The sequence below is a fragment of the Cottoperca gobio genome, chromosome 23 (genome assembly GCF_900634415.1).
Source record: "Cottoperca gobio chromosome 23, fCotGob3.1, whole genome shotgun sequence".
Taxonomy (NCBI): domain Eukaryota; kingdom Metazoa; phylum Chordata; class Actinopteri; order Perciformes; family Bovichtidae; genus Cottoperca; species Cottoperca gobio.
Genome location: NC_041377.1, coordinates 4,636,338 through 4,656,654, shown reverse-complemented (window position 1 = coordinate 4,656,654; position 20,317 = coordinate 4,636,338). Strand labels below are relative to the sequence as shown.

The 20,317-nt window shown below is 37.9% G+C and overlaps 1 protein-coding gene across 2 annotated transcripts; it reads right to left on the bottom strand.

Moving 5' to 3' along the window:
* Nucleotides 1-482: 482 nt before the first annotated feature.
* On the bottom strand, nucleotides 483-14,042 carry slc6a1l (solute carrier family 6 member 1, like). Of its 2 annotated transcripts, XM_029461620.1 has the most exons (15): nucleotides 13,784-14,042; nucleotides 11,770-12,173; nucleotides 10,351-10,482; nucleotides 9,546-9,646; nucleotides 8,945-9,054; nucleotides 8,703-8,835; nucleotides 7,038-7,172; nucleotides 6,358-6,461; nucleotides 6,133-6,257; nucleotides 5,722-5,834; nucleotides 4,564-4,695; nucleotides 2,889-2,991; nucleotides 2,460-2,560; nucleotides 1,411-1,578; nucleotides 483-1,047 (listed from the first exon to the last, which is right to left on the bottom strand). In XM_029461620.1, exons 2-15 carry the CDS (start codon nucleotides 12,008-12,010, stop codon nucleotides 952-954), a joined length of 1,794 nt encoding a protein of 597 aa, XP_029317480.1. In that variant the 5' UTR covers nucleotides 12,011-12,173; nucleotides 13,784-14,042; the 3' UTR covers nucleotides 483-951. The 2 variants fall into 2 exon arrangements, with proteins under 2 accessions (XP_029317480.1, XP_029317479.1); XM_029461619.1 differs by lacking the exon at nucleotides 13,784-14,042 and having other exon boundaries at nucleotides 11,770-12,313.
* Nucleotides 14,043-20,317: the final 6,275 nt, after the last annotated feature.

The window sequence follows — 20,317 nt, the reverse complement described above, 5'->3', positions numbered from 1 at the left end:
TAGCATAGTAGCTTGTTCTGCTGCCCCCAAGTGACCATAAAGTCATTGCCTGTTTAAGGGATCATTCTTTGCTCAACCTGGGCTTTACTCCTGTCACTTTTCCCATGGTGACAAATTGTTGTATTCAAAATGTTATCATCGATGTCACTAATAACCCTTTCTGAGAAATTGGTTCAGAATAGGCATGTCACAATATCAGATTTCTCCACACGACTATTGTAGCCAAGAGATTCACTAATACGATGGTATTCCAATATCTATAGAACATTTGAAAAAATTAATAATAAGAACAATACTATCAGTTGAATCCATCTTAAATATACACTCATTTGTGTGTGGAAGTTTAAGATAATACAATTATTTAAAACTTATCTCAAAGCAGTGTTAATTGAGAAAATGTACAGCTTTCATCACAATTATATTATAGACACAAATGTGTTTGAGTTGTGTAGGTCTGTATAAGCAAAGACAACACATAGAACTGCATGGCCCATATATTTATTGCTGGACAAAAATATCACAGTGGCTGGTTGGTTGGTTCTTTAAGCTACCACAAGCATATAATCTTTGATGCATTACAGTTGTACACCTAAAATCAAGTTTTACCAGATTTTGTAATGCAATGTAATGGTAAGCTTATAGACAAAGACAGTAAGTTTTGTTGAGTAGTAGAGAAAATGTACAAGTAGGAGGAAGATTTACAGACATACATTAATGGTATATATGTGGTATATGTACACAGGTTCAACGCTGATCTATAACATTCAATTTGAGTTCACTCTTTTAATGCAACAGGAAATCTTCTATCCTCTAAATTTATAAAAAGTGCCTCCTCATCTTTAAATTTACGAAAAACAAATTAAGATGGAGGAAAACAACATAGTAAAATGCTGTACAAGACTCCATCTGTCCAATTCAATATTGACTTTAGTAACTCCTGAACAATCCTGGCTAGACAGGAGCTTCGCCCACTCTCCCTGTGTGTGTAAATTCTTCATGCCCCGATGGCTTTTCATCCTGCCGGCTAGTTGTCATCTTCCACCAACGCTGGTCAAGTAAAGACAGTGACATCACATTAGCATGAAGTGCTCAACAGTTTATCTTGGAGGTGAGTCCAGACGTGGGAAGTTATAGGTACAACAGTGAACATAAGCTTTTGAGCTGTAATGTACATGTCTTTAATTCAAGAAAAAGGTTTTGGAGGATGCAAAGACAAACAAAATATTAACTCTAACTTGCTATGCTCACCTTCAAAAATCGTATCTCTCAACTATCGCCTTTACTGTTAAATTGATACACTTTAGGTTTTCCTTCTTTGCACCAGTTCCACATGGTAGTATCCTATATAACTCTTTAACTGCAGGGAATAGACATTAAAAAGTGAGAAAGAAAGGTGTACGAGGTTGGTACCTGTTTGATGCTGCCCTTGGTGATGCAGAAGATGTAGACGACATAGGCTGGGATCAGTATCATGGAAGACAAAGCCATTAACCAGCCAACCACTTGGCCCCACAGCGGGTAGACATACTTCCCCAAGGTCAGAGGGGTCATCTCAATGGCACTGAAGGTAAACACCCCCTACAATATACAATTGTGGGATTTTTCAAATATATAAGTACATTTTATTCATTTATATTTCAATTTCTGTGCATATTTATTTATTTTCACATCAACCAGCACATATATTTGATAATTGAGGCTTTAATTTCTACATTTCTTTACTATGATGGCAGCTTTAGTCCTCCACATTATCACACTGATATATACGTAGTCACACTCAAAAGAAGTTATTTGTAACCTTGATGTCTAGGCAAGAGTCTACAGCCATGCTAGGGCCATAAATGCTAACGTCAGCATGCTAAAAACAATGCCGACATGATGATGTTTAGCGTGTTCTCGCTCACCATCTTAGTGTTGTGTGTTAGCATGCTAACAGCTCACACTTAACACAAAGCACAGTTGAGGTTGAGCATCTTTACTCTTTCAGGTATTTGATCGTTGAAAAAATAGTAATGTTCTTACCAAATTTTATGGCAATCTCTCCAAAAAGTTGTAGAGATATTTCAGCATAGACCAAAGTTGTGGATCGACGTTCACTTTTCAATCAAATCTAGCCCAGTTTTAACCTATACCTCTAAGATGTACATGTTGGCAGAATACCCTTGATTTTTAATTTGTATAGCATCCTTTAACATTACACTTACTTTACCACCACAGTAGTGAATAAGACACGGCCATGATTTCCCTGAGGGCCTGAACCATATGTCTATGGGCCTGACAGTTCACACGTTTAAGTATAAATCACCACATGGCAGAAGAAACCAATTCAGCACTGTCATCAATTCTCTATCTATTTGCACCTGCTGGAGCTTGATAGATCTCCGTGAGGGAGAAGGTGCGAATTCGACTTGGAAAAATGCATATTATGGACGTTAAATCGATAATCGTTCCCCGCCTACCAGGCAGATCAGCGGAGTGAAGAACTTCCAACAGAGCTTCCACCAGCCACATGGCCTATAGCCGATCATGCTCTCAATGTCCTTATAAAACCTTTCAGCTCCTGTGGCATAAAGAGAGGAGGACAAAGAAGAAGTGTGTGTGTTAAAGTGGAGATAATTAGTACAAGAACAAAGCCTTATTGGGTTAAAGAGTGGGAAAGCTGATTGGACAGAGAGTCTTATCACAAAAAGTGGAGCAGATAGATGTAATTTCCTGTTGGACAGCTACACTGTATGTAGGAAATGGACATGCTTGATTCATTCGGTGACTTGGCACAATGTAGTCCTTTCTGTCCAGCTCTGTCTCGTCTTATTTCAGCTGTGGTTGCTTTTGATTTCACTATACAGTGTTTGGTTTTAAGCGTAGACTGCATGAAATAGATTTCCTACCATAAAACCAGGATATGGAAACGGTTTCGAAGAAGACGAGGAATAGAAGACACATCCCACTGGCTGAGTAGTAATCAAACAGCTTGAACACGTACAGACCACCCTGGGAGATTTCAACACACACATAGACACACATATCAGAGGCTAAATATTACTCCGCCCACCTTATTGAAGAAATATGCTTAACCTGTGTGGGCGAGTGTGGGCGAATTTACCCAAAAATACCTACAAACGACATACTTAAAGTAAATTGAAAGCTGCTCTTCAACCATTTGCACCAGCTGCATGATTTTGGTCTCATTCAAAAGATAACTCTCTTATTGTTCTTGCAAAACAGTGAATAATCACTCCAAGTGCTTCTGGCACTGAGTAATAGTGGTCTGGATATACTGAATTTGAAGAAAATACACTCCGCCAGAATTTCTTTGTTGAAAAAGATGTCTGAAGATGGGTATAGCTGGTAGTCCCGAGCTGAAATACACAATAGAAACATAGAACCAAGTGTTATCAAGTTCACCACCAAATTTCAGATCAAAATGGATAAAAACTTAATTTATTAGACAGGTTTTTCTAAGAGTAACACCAGGCGTACACCAACTGTGCAATATGTACATATTATAATATTTATTAATAAATATATATAACTATTATATACCCATATTCCCTGTTAGTAGTAATCACACAAGTAAGTGAAGTATAAACAAAAAACATTCTAATATTTTTATGGGTTTTTTTGTATTTTCTTCTGAACAATAAATAATAAATATAATTTTGAAAATAAATGTTATTTTGAAAAAACAAACCATGGGAAGTGACTCATGTAACGAACGAGGCGTTCATTGTCTATACGATGCACGTGCCACCGGGAGTCTGAGCTGATCCAGGGTTAGCCTGTCAATGAAAAATGAGGGTGGGCACTTCCTTGTCAAATTGACACTCATTGGCGCATGAAATTTGTAGATAAGCCAAAGAAGCTCCGATTGGCTCAAATGAAGTGTCAATCTAACGCTAAGCTTCCGCCTAACATTCAGGAAGTAACTGGACAGCGCTGAACACACGAGATATTATGTTACGACTGTTTATGATCACACAATGTAAAAATCAATCAGCTGATTTCACAGATTGCAACAGCTGTTCATGGACTTTTATCGATGTGACGATGTTCATGGTGGATATCTTTTTACCGGAGACGAACGTGTGGACATCTGGCAATGGCTTATGTTTTTACGTTTTATATTTCAAAATATTGCTGAAAAGAGGATGTTTATGAGGCTTTATAGGTAAGTGGGCTCAAAGTTATGATTTTGAGTGTACTTGCTAGTTTGAGGAGCTGATTGTACCTGCTGTTGTGATTTTCATCTCAATAGACAAAATTCTAAGCTTTCCAAATTTTTTTTTTTTTTTTTAATTAGAAAATGCACATGTACATGGTGCAATAAAACTCCTGCTGGGCCCGTACATGGGAAGAGGCTAATGAATTTACATGGCAGGTTGTTGTGAGATTGTTTTGTCATTTTGTCAGTATAATGCAGTTCTTATATATCCGCCTTCTTATGATACTTAGATATACATTTACAGTACAAGTTAACGACAGTGATTTAAAACTGAACTAAACAATTAATTTTATCTACATGGACTAAGGGCAAGTAATACACAGAGGTGTACACAACTGTACCTGTGTGACGTTGGAGAAGCCGATGATGAAGGAGATGAAGCACACAATGAGGATGAAGATCTTCTTCCTCTTCCTCAGCACCATGGGATATTCATCCATCAGAGCAGTGATGAAGCCTTCCACTGTGCAGAACTAATACATGACATTATAAAGAGACATGGGTCAGAATGTTATTAAAAGAACATCCCTCTGAATTAACACTGTCAAACTCATGACGGGCAGGTTTTTTTATTCAATTAATTCCTGTTCTTTGTGAAAACCAGGCATCGACATTACCCACAATGCAATACAACAACTCACAAGTAGTGGCTAATGTAGCCTTGAGATGAGCAGCGGGCTACAGAGGTCTAGATAGTTCACTTCTTTCTAACTCAACAAACCCCCAATTTCTTTTTCATTTTCAAACTTGTAGTTCCAACTAGGTAGGTTTGTAGGAGTGGGGACACACAATAAAGTGACAAAAGAAGATTGTCATTTTAGGATAGCGTATTTTTTTAACCACAAAAAAGTTAGAAAATAGAATTAAAAAGAATAGAGCCAAACGACCTTCACCAATAAGGTAGGGAAGCTCCTATATGTAGCCTGAGAGACAAAACTCAGGACAAAAAAGGTTCCCAAATCACTCGTGCCCATACTTGCTGCTGCTTGTTAAAATAATTTCTCTCAGTAATTGCTTGGATTGTACATCATGCAATTTAGGTAGTGTCATGACAAAAAGGCACAGACAGACTAACAACTAATTATGTTGGATGCTTTTATACAGTATTTCCAACACATTACTGTGTGTGAATGGCTATTACTGCATTGGGTCATTTTTTACTTTTACACAAACATGTTATTCCTAATCCCAAACGTTCATATTGTGTTTCTAAACTCTCTCCAAGGAAACAAGAGATGAGTATTTTTTAGTATTCAACAACAGGTTTTTATATTATTTATTCAATTGCTATTCACATTTAATCATCTCAGCAATATACATTTTTCAATGTGAACAGGACACTACGATCTAAATCTTGATTGGATAATTAAAGTCGATTATACGGTAGCTTTTGTCGGTGTTTCAGAGTAATGAATGTCTACAAGTCCAATTAAGACAAAAACTAATCTTATAAATAATACCATCTGTTCAGCAGCAGGTACAGTGTGTGCTGTGTGTACCTGACTGTCCAGGCCCAGCATCATGAGCATGGAGAAGAAGAGGATGGCCCACAGAGAGGACATGGGCAGCTGGGTGACGGCCTGAGGATAAGCTAAAAACGCCAGACCCGGACCTAAATGTCACAGACACAGCATTTAAATGACAAATGTTTTAAACTTCAAGACATTATACTGTAGCCTACTGAAAAATAATTAGCATGGACATATTTGCATCTGTTGAAAACATGAGAAACAGGACACAAACAGATTTTGAGTTGTACTGGGTTAGAACACCTCCAATATTTAAAAACATTTCCAAGGTTCACTTAAATGTGCAGTGAAAGACTGAAAGCAGGTCTATTCGGTTTACATTTTCCCATGTAAAGGTCAAATATACAACATTTCTCTGCTGTTTTCCATACAATATTGTACCTGATGCTGCTAATTCATGGACAGGTTTCTTAGTGATATGGGACATGAAGCCTACAATGGAGAAGATGACCAAGCCAGCAAACATGCTGGTGCAGGAGTTGACACAGCACACTATGATGGAGTCCCTGAAGAGAAAGGTATACAGTTCATAGTTGTGATGACAAGAACGACAACTTATGATATCAACTATCAGAATGTAAGAAGCTTGTGACTGCACGTTCTTACTTGTACACATCGTTGTTGAAAGAGTTGTAGCTCCCCAGTGCGATGAGCGAGCCCAGGCCCAGTCCGTAGGAAAAGAAGATTTGAGTGGCTGCGTCCAGCCACACCTGTCAGATACACGCAGTGGTGGAAGAAGTACTCAGACCCTCTACTTAAAGTAAAAGTAGAAATGATATGGTGCTAAAATATTCCATTACAAGTAAAAGTCCTGAATTGAAAATGTTACTTAAGTAGAAGAACAGAAGTATTATCAGCTAAATGTGCTTCAAGTATCAAAAGTAAAAGTGATCAGTATGCAGAATGGCTCTTTTCACAGTATAATAGTATTATTTTACATGTCATATCATTTTAATGTTGTAGTTTGTCAATGTTTAGCCCATTTTAGTTACTTTTTAAAATACTGGGATAATTAGTAGTACAGTACTGCGTCATATCATATAAGTTATTATGATGCATCAGCTGTTTTTATATGTACAAAGAAGCTAGTAACTATGAGTGTTAAATACATACAGTGGAGTAAAAAGTACAATATGTACAAGAGTGAAGTAAATGTAGAATAAAATGGAAATGCTCAAGTAAAGTACAAGTATGTCAAAAATAGTACTTAAGTACAATACTTGAGTAAATGTACTTTGTTACATTGCACCACTGGATACATGTATGCATGTGTGTAAACTGTCTACCTCAGAGCGGGTGAGCTTATTGAAGTCTGGAGTGATGTAGAAGCGGATCCCATCGATGGCTCCAGGCAGAGTGACCCCACGGAAGAAAAGGATGATCAGCATGATGTAGGGATAGGTGGCTGAGAAATACACCACCTAAGAGAAAGAGAGATACAGCAATTTCTTTTTAGATATTTAATTAACTTATATATTTCTATACTGTCAAAGTGAGCTAAAACTAAAAATGGAAAAAAAGGTTTGTGTTAAGGTTTTGTTTTCAAGTTACAGAAGTGCAAACAACTTAAAGTCATATCTCTTAGATCATTAAAACTCAACAAGAGACACAATCCCTTGTTGCCACAGTATACCGAGTTAAACATTTCTCATCTACTGAAATATTTCCATGGCTTCTCTTTGCCTTTAAGACTTTGCCAGAGCTGAGAGAGTTCAGTATTGGCCCGCAGCTCTGTAGCATAATCGTTATGCTTAATTGGTACTGTCCGTCAAGACCGTTGCCCTGGGGGAATTCATTTCTTTTTTCACTGCTCTCATAAACTTCACATTAAAATCAAATTATCCACTGGCAGTGAATGTGTAAATTTGTTTCTGCTCACATTGACTTGCTGTAATTTAAAAAAATCCCGGGCAGTACTGATATATATGTGTTCTTGTTCTAACTCTTTTGCCTTCACCTCTAAATCATCCAGCAGTTTGACATTACATAATACATTTTAAAGCCATGTCTTTTGTGTAAAATGTTGAGAGAGAGAGTGGGGACAGAATATATAAACAATCTGTCAACTTCTCAGAAGAATAAATAAATACTCAGACATATCTCTATCATTTATGTAATATGTTTGAGGTTGTTGTTCGACTCTGTGGAGCTAATTATCACATCATGTGTCCCACTTTGATGTGAACTCACATTGTGACTCTCAGCACAGAAGAGAGGAAGAGATTTAAATTCCAAACTTTTGCCTCGATGGATAAATCCTCTTTTTTTTTCTATTTCTGTGATCGATCAATAGCCTTCACAATGATTAATGCCATGTGCTTTGTGATCAATAAACACATGGACAATCAAAAAAACTGAAAAGAAGACAGGGCTTAAATGGTCCAGTAATCAATCGCACATATCTCGTCAAGCGGGATTACATTTTCTGGCCTGAGGAGAGGATTGCAAGATAAACCTCTACTAACTACTCGTCATAGAAACAAAGGGACCGATGGGAATGTTGTTAGTTCTGCAGGTATTGGAAATATTTAACTGATGATGGTGCTAGATGAAAACGTTAAGGGATTACATTTATTAGATGCATCCTTGTAATCCGTTCAAAAGTTGTTAAAATATTTCAGTCTCGTCCAAAGTCACAATGTAGGCCACTATTTTTCTTTTGTGTCATACTTTATTCATATTTTTTCTTTAATCAGCTTCTCTAATTAAGAGTGGACTCAACCAACAGCAACATCAGCTCTGTTTCCTGAGCAGCTCTGTGTCCTCCTGTTTGCATGATTAAAACATAGAATATGCAAAACAGAGAAAGCGGACATGCTCACACGTGTGATGTAGCATATGCGGTCTGCAGCCACAGAGAGTACTTTAATTTTAAAGTATGAAAAGGTATATTAATGAATAAGATAAAACAAATAGAAAGAATAGAAAGAAACATAAGCACTGAGTCTGACCTTTCCTGTCCACTCCACTCCTTTCCAGATTGAGAAATAGACAAGGATCCAGGCCAGTGCAAGAGTTCCAACTAAGGGCCAGCGCACCTCTCCTGGCTCCTCCAGCCCACTGGACAGCTGGTGCATATTACGCCTACAGGAACACACATACACACTGGATTTAGACACATATAAAAGCTTTAACATATTCGTGCACAGGGACATCTTGTACCCACACACTCATACTGTATGGCATATCTTACTCCCAGAACTCGGTGACAGCACTGGTCAGGTTGGTGGTGTCAGTCAGACTGTAGTTGCAAAAACATTTCTCTGTGTTCCAGGGGTTATCACAACTTTGCCAAGGCAGTTCCTGCACACAAAACATACGCATGAATATGATGAAAAATATTTCTTCATAGAAAAAAAGATACAGTACTTCTATCATGTATGCTTGATTCTAGGGCAGCCTAATGATCCAACTATGTTTTTGGTCTTTAGATAAAAACATTGAATAATATACATTTGCATCCCTACTTCTCAACCAAGCTTGTTTTGAATGCATGGCTGGCAGTAATCAGGAGTAAAAACTGAATTTTCATTATACCTACCTTCTTTTTTTAAAATACCAACTAACAATTATTTTCATTTTAGATTTATCTGCCAGTTAGGTTGTTAATTAATAAATTAATCACTTTGTCCATTAAATGTCAGGAAACAAATCAGCAAATCCTCACATTTGAGAAGCTTGAACCAGCACATTTTCAGCCTTTTTGCTTGAAAAACAATAATTAAAATGTACATATTAAATATACACATATTTAGTTAAGGTTTTGCTCTCTAGTGATTGATTATGCAACATACCGAACCAAAGGAGTTGAATAAGTAGTAGAGTGCCCAGGCAATGATGATAATATAGTAGATGTTGAGCCAGAAGGACAGAACCACTGAAGCTAAACCAACACCTGAAGAAGGAAGAGGTACTGGACATCAGCGTTTTACATTACAATGTTGTACAGGTCAGCAAACATGCAAAGTCAAATGCAATATAATATGTCAGGGGCACTAGAAAGAACTTCAGTGCAGATTTGTCCTCAACAGTCTCACTCAGCATGAGAGTTATAATCTTCATCGTCCTCATCATTGTTATTGTTGTTTCTAATTTACTTGTCCTTGGCTTTGAGTTTCAGTTTGCACAGCAGCACACTCACTATCACTGTTGCTGTCTGTGCTGGCGGGAGATACAATGTGCTTCACTCGAGCTCTTTGAGCTCGGAGGCAGTGGTTTGATTGCTACCACCAAGAACCGGCTGAAAAAGATTCTTAAATGAAAAGTTGTTCACGAAACCATTTTCCCTTTATTTTTTGCTTTTGTGTTTCTGCACCACTTTGCGTATCATCGAGTGAGAAAGAGCCTGATGTCAAGTGGAAATAATAAGCAAAAAGTCAAGACTATCATTTAAGTTAACTTGAATTATGTGTCCGACTGATAAAAAGGTTCAGTCAGCGAAGGAGAATTAGTGCTAATAAATCAAATCTTAGTGGTTCGTGCATATTCTTGGTGGCATACGGTTCCTTTAGGATACTCAAAAACATGTCAGCAACTCAAAATATATGTGTACACAATAGAAGTACATCCATATCTCCCTATTTCATATCAACATCTTACCTTTCATCATAGGGACTAGCTTCCACACCCCCAGCCCTCCCACTGAGGTGAACTGTCCCAGAGACGTCTCCATGAAGAACAGAGGTATCCCGGCAAACACCAGGGTCAGAAAGTATGGGATCAGAAAGGCCCCTGATAAATCATCACAAAGTAGATAAACAAAAATAGTTTGGTAAGATAATGTAGATAGCAATTAGAAGGATTTGAGGGTTTCAAAGTAGTTGTATTAGTATACTATCATAAACAGATTCAGAGTAATACTGCATTTTAACATACTGATGTAACTTAGATTGACAGATCATAATATTATAATAAAAAAGGAAAATATTCAATTACAAAAAATGCAGATTCCTTCTCTTCAATTTAGGCTGAAAAATAAATTGAATATTGCAGTAACATTCTGGTAAAAGATACCTCTCCCTTTGTTCTATTTTATCAATATATATATTAGCATGTTATGAAAAATGACAGTCTTGTTTAAAACATTTGTACAATTTACATGCAGGAGACACACATCTTCCAGCAATATACACATCGCCCAGAGAGAAAGTTTTACCACTGATTTAAAAAGTTTCTGTAAATGTTAATGAATTACTAAGGACCTTATTCTTATAGTCTATTCTTAAGGTGCGAACCTTAACCCTAACCCTAACCCAAGGGCCAACTTAAAGTGCACTGCAGCCAGTTCCAGTGAATAACATTAGCTGCATGCTACATAGCCTGACAGGCTGTTGGATCTACATGTTGCATGTTGTTGGCTAATGGTATTAGAGAGTGTGTGCTTTGTTGATGGCCAAGGTGGGGTCACTGTAGAAGATTGTCTGTAGGCCTAGCCTATGTGGTGGCTCAAGCAGCACACATGCTTTTAGCTAAAACGTTTTTTGGTTTATTTAGTGGCTCAATAGGCATGCTAGTTAGCCTGACATACTGTTAGCCTAAAGCTATGCGGTAGATATAGAGTGTAGGCTATGCTTTGTTGCTGGCTACGATGAGGTAGCTGGCTGATTATTTTGCTGATAGGCCTACTGGGGGTTGAGCAGCATTGCTGGCTAGCTTGATATAATGTAAGCTGGTTAGCATGCCGATAGCAGGTGATATTGTAGACAAAAGGCAAATATAACTTGCTATGATGGGTTGTGCTGAGTGTGTGGGTGTTGTCAGAGAACTCATTGGGCCTAGTGATTGGTCAAAACATAACATGATTAGCCTACTGGACTTCCATAGGAATACTCACCCAACTTTTGGCACATTTTACTGTGCATTTATTACTATTGTGGCTTTGGGTACCTTACAAATCACTAGACAACATAATTCTGATTCTCCTTAACACTTGCCCTGAAAGTAATATGTATTTTATAAGAATCAACCTTGAACTGACCGAAGATCTTTTGGTTGCGTCAGTCTCATGATAGTACCTACCTCCACCATTCTTGCCACACAGATAAGGGAACCTCCAGACATTTCCTAGGCCAATGGCGTATCCCACACATGACAATAGGAAATCAAACTTTCCCTTCCAGCTTCCCCTTTCAGGTGGCTCTTGTTTTTCCTTCTTTTCATCTGCAGGGGGCGCCATGTGGTCTAGCTCCTCAAAGGGAACTGCTTGTTTGACCTCTGTTGGGGAGTTTAATTCCACTGTACTCTGCCCAGTCTTCCCCATGGTGGAACCACTCCAGACCAGTGGGGTCAGTAGCCTATGTCTCGCGGTCCTCACAGCCTGCAATGGTGACAAATCAGAGTCTGTTCCTGTCCGGCTGAGTCTCTCACACTGAGTTTTGTTCTGGACTTGTGGACAATGTGCAGACACTGGATGTGTAAAAAAGCTGTAGAGAGAGGGAGAATGCATCAGTTTTTGCAGAGGTGTTATACCAGTTGTATAAAGGCAATATTTAATTGTATTTTGTTGTATGTGATGGTGTTCTAGAGGAGGGGAATAGTCCTCAAATTACAATTTACTAATGTTGAGGCACTTTTATGGTCTTTTACAGCCCTTTTATTAACTTGGGCAACGCTGTATAATTATACACAATTAAGGTTATTATTTGATTTAAGATGGTCTGTCTGGATATGCCAACTCAAGCCAAGAAAATTGCACCATTGGCCTTATATGAGCAGGCAGGAGGCACAATCCATATCATCCTTGAGAACATTTTGCATCTTAATCAGCACTGACACCCCCTACTTATCTTTTCTCTCCAGTCTACTCTAGTCAAGTTAATGGTGAGTCACCACAATACCAAAAGAAAGGAAATACAAGTAAAACCTGGATGAAAATATCACAAAGATTTCACTATGTGCTGTCCACAAAAGAGGGATTCATATTATGTACTGCATACACACAAGTGGACATAAATCAGTAATGTAACTGCTGAGTCAAGTCTTTATTAATAGTTATTAAGCCATTCCTTGCCTGCGGAATAATCAGATCGTCAGTAAGGTCATTTGGAGGAAGTTGTATATAAGTACAAATATTGATTGACCCAGAAATTGTCCAAAACATGTCATGCCATTGCTCGAGAACCTTTTGCTGATGCATTCCCTGAAGGAGCAAAAATATTTTTCAAAGAAATTTCACTGCTTATTTTCACACACACAGGAGCTGTGAAACAGCAGGATCCCGCTGAGCTTTCTCATTGTATTACTCTTCTGCATACTTAATCATCAACCATGATTCAAAAAGCCTGCTGTACTTATTTTCTGTGAGTTTTTTTCTGCCTGACTCATTGTGCTCACTGTTAAATTCAAAGTATTCAAATGTAAATTCATGTTCAATTAATTTCTCATGATGAAAAGCCTTTGCATCATTTAACAGATACATTATTTATGCCTTCTAGACTTTGATGCTGTTGATTAAAAGAAGTATTGGCAAAGTGCACTGTATATATATGCAATGGACACAGATAATTAAAAATATAAAAAGTGCAATGTATTGGAAAAAGTTCAAGTCTGATACATTTAAAACAGTGACTAATGTTTACAAAAATCAAAAAATATTCTCTCCTGCTGTGGAATGAGTGATTTTCCACACAGTGTAAAAAGTAATGAACTTCAATCGTGCATAATACTGTGAAATGATCAAAAATGTACTTTTAAATAGTTGTCTAGGTGAGTATCTGTTTCAAACGCACATCAATAATACCAAACACATCACCGATTCCCTTTGAGAATGTCATCCATTTTGATTAAAGTAAATCCTGCAGTTTTTGACAGCGGGGACTTTAAAGATGCAATTTGTTATTATGCCTTTCCAAAGTGTTGTCCCTCTCAATAATGACGAACAAAGAGTTTCAACCAGTCAATGAATTCATATTGAATTAAAACAAATGTTTTATGGTCTGTGGCAGTTAATTGAACTAAAACCAACTTTGTTATTAATTTATGGACAAAATCAACTTTAATCAACAGATTTAAAGGGAAATTATGTGAATCATACCTGAGAGATTTCCAAGTCCTCCGTCAGGTCATCAGCTTCAATTCTCTACGCCAGCACCACAAAAGTCCTGAAACCTCAACTTATCATCCAAAAGGAGAAAAGATCATCTTTGAGTCAACTGTGAAAAGTTTCCAGGTCCAAGGGAAGCCGCATTGTATATGCTTTTTGATTTTGCACCTCCTGTTTACTGTATCCTTGGAGGACCTGTGGTTGTTCCTGCAGCTGCTATCGAGTGCTTGATAATAAAGTTCGACTTGTGTGTCTGCTTTGATTACTGCTCAGTTCTAACTAGTGAGGCCCCGAGGCCATGGGGGATATGTCAATCGCCCAACTCTGGTGGGGAACTCTTGCAGCAGCAACAGTGTGTGTTTGTGCTTTGCATGCATGTGTGTGTTGCGATGGCCGAGGTCAGCTCTTGCCAGCGCAGTTACCATGGTGTTTCCCAACAGAAAAGAGCCTGATCAGTGAAAGGGCTCATGCAGTTTTGGAAAATGAAACGAGCGATGGCTGCTGGCAAAGATCCTGGAAATGTATGACCATAAATATGATCATGCCAGTATCAGCAATCAGCACATAAAGTGACGTAATAGCTGACGTAAATGTGTTCATTTAAATGATTGGAAGGAAATGCAGGACTGATCAAAGTGTATGAGTGCAAAATAATCTTAATTCAAACTTCAAATACAATTAATATTTAAGCAATGCTCCACCTGGGCCTGCATCTTTAGGTATACAGCAACAGCAGCTGCCAAATGTACAATTGTGCCCAGCACGTAATGCTGACCAACACACATACAAGGAAATTCAAAGATTCTGCTCCAGAGAGACTGCTGCAGCCACTCTACTGTATCTGAACTAACCGCCATGTTATGCCTCTGAAACGGCCGCTTCATTCCAATAAACTCGCGATTAGGTGCCAGAGAGTCCCAGCTGGTGCCTCTAAGAGACATCCAAGCAAGACTTTGCTTATTTTGCTTAACTTTTGCTGAACATTGGCCAATGTGGACAGAAGTGGGAATTAATGGTACATAGAATTTCCCAAGATCTAAGTAATAATCTCAAAGATTTTTATTTTAATATTTATCTGTTAATATCTATCGCCAAGAGAGGTAAAGAAATAAATGGTGATTGAACCTTTGCATTTGCAGTATTATGAACTGAGTGTCTGTGGTGACATTATGGAGAATGTTCCATTTCAGGATCTTATAATATTGAGTCATTATTATTGATGCGAGCATCACTAATGTTGCGGATGGTAAAGGTGGAGCTCATTTTAACTACATCATGTACTGCTGGGTAGCTTAATCTATACATCGTAATTAATTAGTTAATTATATTGTGTATTAATAATATGAGTTTGCAAGTAACTAGTAACTAAAGCAGTCAAATGTAATGGAGAAAAAAGTACAATATTAGCCTTTAAATTGGAGTGTATTAGGAAGTATGAAGTAGCTTAAGATGGAAAGTAAAGAACATCATAAATGCACAGTACTACACAGTAAAAAGAGAACATGTACTTAAATAGTGAGTGATTCCATTCACATCTAGTTTCACTATATTGCTTGTTAGGCTATTCTGTCACTGGTTAACCATGACGAGACCATGTTCTTAATTAAACGAGTGCACTTGTAGCCTGGCAGTAGATAAAGGGATGTTGTGTATATTTTATTTTTAATTACTCATTAATATTAATGCAATTAGATGGGAGGCCTGAATCTCTCTTGTTTCTCCTGGCAGGTAACCTCCTAACATTAATATCTGATCCAGATAGTCTATCACCAGCCAATTAGAAAGACTAATGAACATTTACCCAATGCCCGATGCTGTGCCGGTGGGTGGGGACAGTTGGTAGAGACGGGGATTCAAAAGTGAGAGATTTAATCGTATTAGAAGCTTAATTACACCCGTACGGAGGCAGTCCTATCAAGAACAGATTCAGTGTGATCTCTGGTGAGGTGTATTGTCCATGTGGATCCAAATGATGATAGCTAGCTGGATTGGAGTTGTCAAAGCTGGTTTTCATCAATCTGTTTACAGCGTCCCCCGATCAATGCAACCTAATTATGATTCCAGAGCGTCCACAGGCGAGAATAATAGGGAGCGATTATGTAGGTGACAGAGGCAGAAGGACAGAGGGACGAAACGTCTTGAAGCAAAAGTTAAAGTTTGTCAGAGTTTTGAAGATGTCAGAATTTGATTGGTCATATTTCCCCCTGAGGAGATTTATATCAAGATGTGGATTGGAAATCGAAAAACAGATAACACAGAGACTGAAGAAAAAGGCATGGAGAGGTAAATTAGGAGAGAAACAAGAGAAGAAATGTCACAGAGATTAGCGTACTTTGTCCAAAGTTTTATACAGTATTAAATGATGTAGTAAACCTTGTTGGCTTTCCCAAAACAGTCAGAATTTAAGATCTTCTTTGTTGCGAATAGAAAAGCTGCGCCAGTAGAAACATACCTATGTTTCATTACAAAATGACTATATTGACATAAAATAGAACTATTCTTATGACCACAAACAGTATGTGGACGTGTCATTTACTGTATATAAACCTTTGTTTTTGCTCCATATAATTCATTGTGATATCTTGTTTTCTTTTCTTCGTGACAGCAACTTAACTTGGTGTGGACACTTCTGTGATTTGCTGAGTCTGCATGCCCAGAAGTAAACTTTAGCAGCACAGACATTTGTATGCATGAGCTCCGGTCCTGTCTCTGCCTAATGAGTGCCTGAAGCAACATCCAAACAATAAAAAATTAAAAAGCAGAGTAATGGCTCATATACCATGTACGAAATAAATCTTGTGCCGTTTTTGAAAAATTGTCATTTCTATAAATTCTCAACATTTCTTTCGACCAATATTTAGAATTGTAAAGTTGTTGTAGATGTATTGTAATCAACAGTGTCTCTATATGCAGATGTTAGCATGCATGAACCTCCAGGAGTGAAAAGTGAAGCCAACACACACATGCACCTGCATTCTGTCTTAGCAGGGGGGGGCAACTCCACATGTTGCACAAGGAAGTCAGATTTTATAGAGGTCTATGAAAAAATGACTCTTCTTCCCACTAGATTTGTAACCTTAGTAAACATTTGTCTATATAGACTACAATATTTTTAGTGAATGTTAAAGGCAAGTAGTAATCATTTTAACCATTATGACTTACATTTTGAGTCAATACATTAAAGGAATGGGCAACCGTTTAGGAAGGAAACGACTGCCTTTGAGGCCTCCTTGTGAGCTGCCTTTAATTCACAGCACGTGTTGTGGTCTGTGAATCAATGTGGGGGTTATTATAAAGCAACAGCCAGAGGCGATTGGCTTGCGTAGATAGGAGGCTAATATTACCAACATTTTCATCCTCTAATGCAGTAGGACGACGCATGCCGCATAAATTTCTACAGGTTTAAGGACAAACGCGGGGCGAGGCGCACATCAGAGAGAGCATGGTTGTGTTAATGAGAGAGAAAGAGTGAACTGATGAAAGATGATGAGGGAGGCAGGGGCAGATAAATCACTGCAAAGAATGAGGAAAAGGGTATAGATAGAGTTGGGAGGCAGAATGAAAAGATAGTGAGATAAAAATGGGAAAAGTTGATCTGTCGCAGTAGAGCCAGGGTAGATAAGAGGGGAATGAGATGAAAAGATATAAAGAAACTGAAAAATGTTGCAGAGGAAGATTGTTCCATTGCTGGAGATAGAATACAAAACTGAAAGAGATAAAGGAAGTGACAGAGGGCATTGAAATGTCTTCATTTAGAGCTTGCCTCTTACAAGAGTCCTATAGAGTTTCATTGGCGTCACTGCAGAGTGTGCTATTCCTCCCTGGAGATCCATCAACCAACTCATTCTCCGTTTCATTTTGCTCTCCTATTACCACCGAGTTATGTTTTTTATCACTGTCTCACATTACTGTGACCTTGTTATATGTTATAAGTCATTGTCCTTAATATGCCCCACAATAAATTGCATAAAAGCCCTAAAGAAGCAATCAAGCAGAAATACAATCTAGGTTGTGTGGAACCTTTTGCATTCTGTTGCTGTGATGCATTCAGTGTTGCCTACATCTTATTGATGTTGATCAAACGGTCGAGTGAAAGATAAAGTCCCTGTTCTCACCTCTTGCCTTTGCTGCAATTGTTTCTGAGTGTGCCAAACAATCAAAAGCTTCATTAAACATTGATGGAGATATAAGGGCGGGGACACAGAGTTAGAAAGTCCTGCCGACAATGTCACTCACTGACATGTATTCAGTAAGAAATGAGCCACTCAAGACGAACGCCCAAGTTTAAAAAGTTGGAATATTGGGGGGGGGGGGGACTACTGAGGCTGAGGTGGAAAACTTGATACATGAAACAAACATAAATGCCATATTTCAGCCATCCATAAAACAAATCTGCATCGTCACTCCAGTTCAAGTGAAACGCTTTCTCTTTGATTATGATTGTTGTTGACGTGTAAGAAATACGTTTCTATATCCGCACATTTAGGTCAGTATAGATACTGTAGACGGCCAAACGAACATGCCGATTGTGACCCATGTGTCAGTGTTGATTTTTTTTTTGCTTACATAACGTACACAAGTCATCTTATGTAACATACTTCATTTACATACAAACATACTTATTTTAACCTAAACCATCATTTAGAATGAAGTTTTGTTGTGTGGAAACATCATTTTTAGGAGACAGGATTGCATATTTCCATCATGTTTTCCTTAAGTATTTTATTTCACACCGCTTTAAAATGTAAATCTGCAAATTTAGGATTGAATATTTGAAAGGGACTCGCAAGGCAGGGACAAATCAGAAATATCACCAAACATTAGGCGTTCTGCAATACCTAATTCTACACATTTTGCACTTTCAATGACGACCTTTTTTATGATGTTTTAATTGACTGTTGCCTCCGTGCTTAATGTCCTGTCTGTAACTTTGTATAGTACTGTTACCATCTGATCAGGTCTCTCTTGAGAATGAGACCCTGTGTCTCAATGAGATTTTACCTGAATAAATAAAGGCTCAATTTAAAACTTTTAAAAACCAGCAGAGGGATTTCTGTGCTGAATTTGAATCTGAAATGAAGAGGCCGTCAGACATGTTTTTCTTTTTATACAAAAGAGATACTATAACATGGAGGATGATCTAACGGAGTCGAAACAATCGGCTGTTTTGAGAGTAAAACAAATGTCTACAGATTAATTTAGGTGTTTCCTTCCTCCTCTTCCCACTTCCATATGTTCATCAGCACTGGGGCTTGTCAAAGCTCTCACAACCAGACTCAAGGAAGACACTAAAAGAAACTAAAAGCAAAGCAACCAAACAATAACATAACACCAAATCAAGCAAGAGTGAGGCTGCAACCAGTTTATATAGAGTAGTCAGGAATTAAGACAAGGTGTGTCCAATCTGCCTGATTACCCTCCAAGCTGCTGCAGGGAAACATGTAGATAGCAAGATATGGTAATACATTTAAAATAATACAAGGAAATAGAGTAAGTGACTTTAAAAACTATATCTGCTTTATTTTAGGCGTAGGAGTATTGTTTCAGGGAATATACTTTTTATTTTGGGGTTCCCATCTAACTGTGGATTTACTCAAATTGAATTTAGAAGAAGAAATGTCTTTTTTTTGTCTCCAGCAGAGTTGGCATCACGCGTTTCTTTCTCTTTGCCTTTCTATGAGACAGAATTAAGGAAGGGAATACAGAGACACAGTCTCATTTGGGGAAGATCGCAGCTCATTAGTGCAGTAAACTAACGATGCAGCAGAATTACCTCAATGTGGTATCCCAGCATGCTCAGATTAGCAAAGGGGATTTCAGCTCTAACATCTTACGTGGCTGACAAACTGCAAATGTTTTACATTTCTAAATCTGATCTTTTAAATTTACATTATGTTATTTTCTGTCTTAGTTTTGTTGTTTTTAATTTAACAAAGCTCTGGGATTCAACATTGGTGTGTTTTTAAAAGCTAAATAGTTGGAAACAGTTGTATTGTATAGTTGTAATTGTTGTAATAGTTTCTTGTGTGTGTCTAAATTTGATAGAAGTACAATACTAAACCGCTGCTGTGCTACTTTAATGTAGCTGAAGTAGCAACTCTAAGGTATTGTCTAATTATTTATCACTTTTTTTACCCTTCACATAAAAAGAAAGATGATCTCATTATAATTGCTGTTTCCATGACAGCTAATAAAGTCCCACTGGCTTTATTTTGTTCACCATCCGTACGATTGTTGGTCCCTGTGCAAATGGTTCAGGTTTTCCATTACACTTCCTCTGGCTCTCTGCTTATGTAAAGGCTGCTGGTTAGATAATCTATAGTTCTATATCTACCCTCAGGTAACCAGTAGCCATTTATGTACCTTACATAGTCCTACCGCTGTCTTCTATCACTTGAGGAACAGCCGATAGCTTCAAGTTTATCTTCTTATTAAGAAGAAAGAAGTAAACCAATGTCAGTTCAACACACTTGACCCAATCGTTGGCATTTAGCATTCAGGGCCATATTTTTTTCAGGGCTGAGG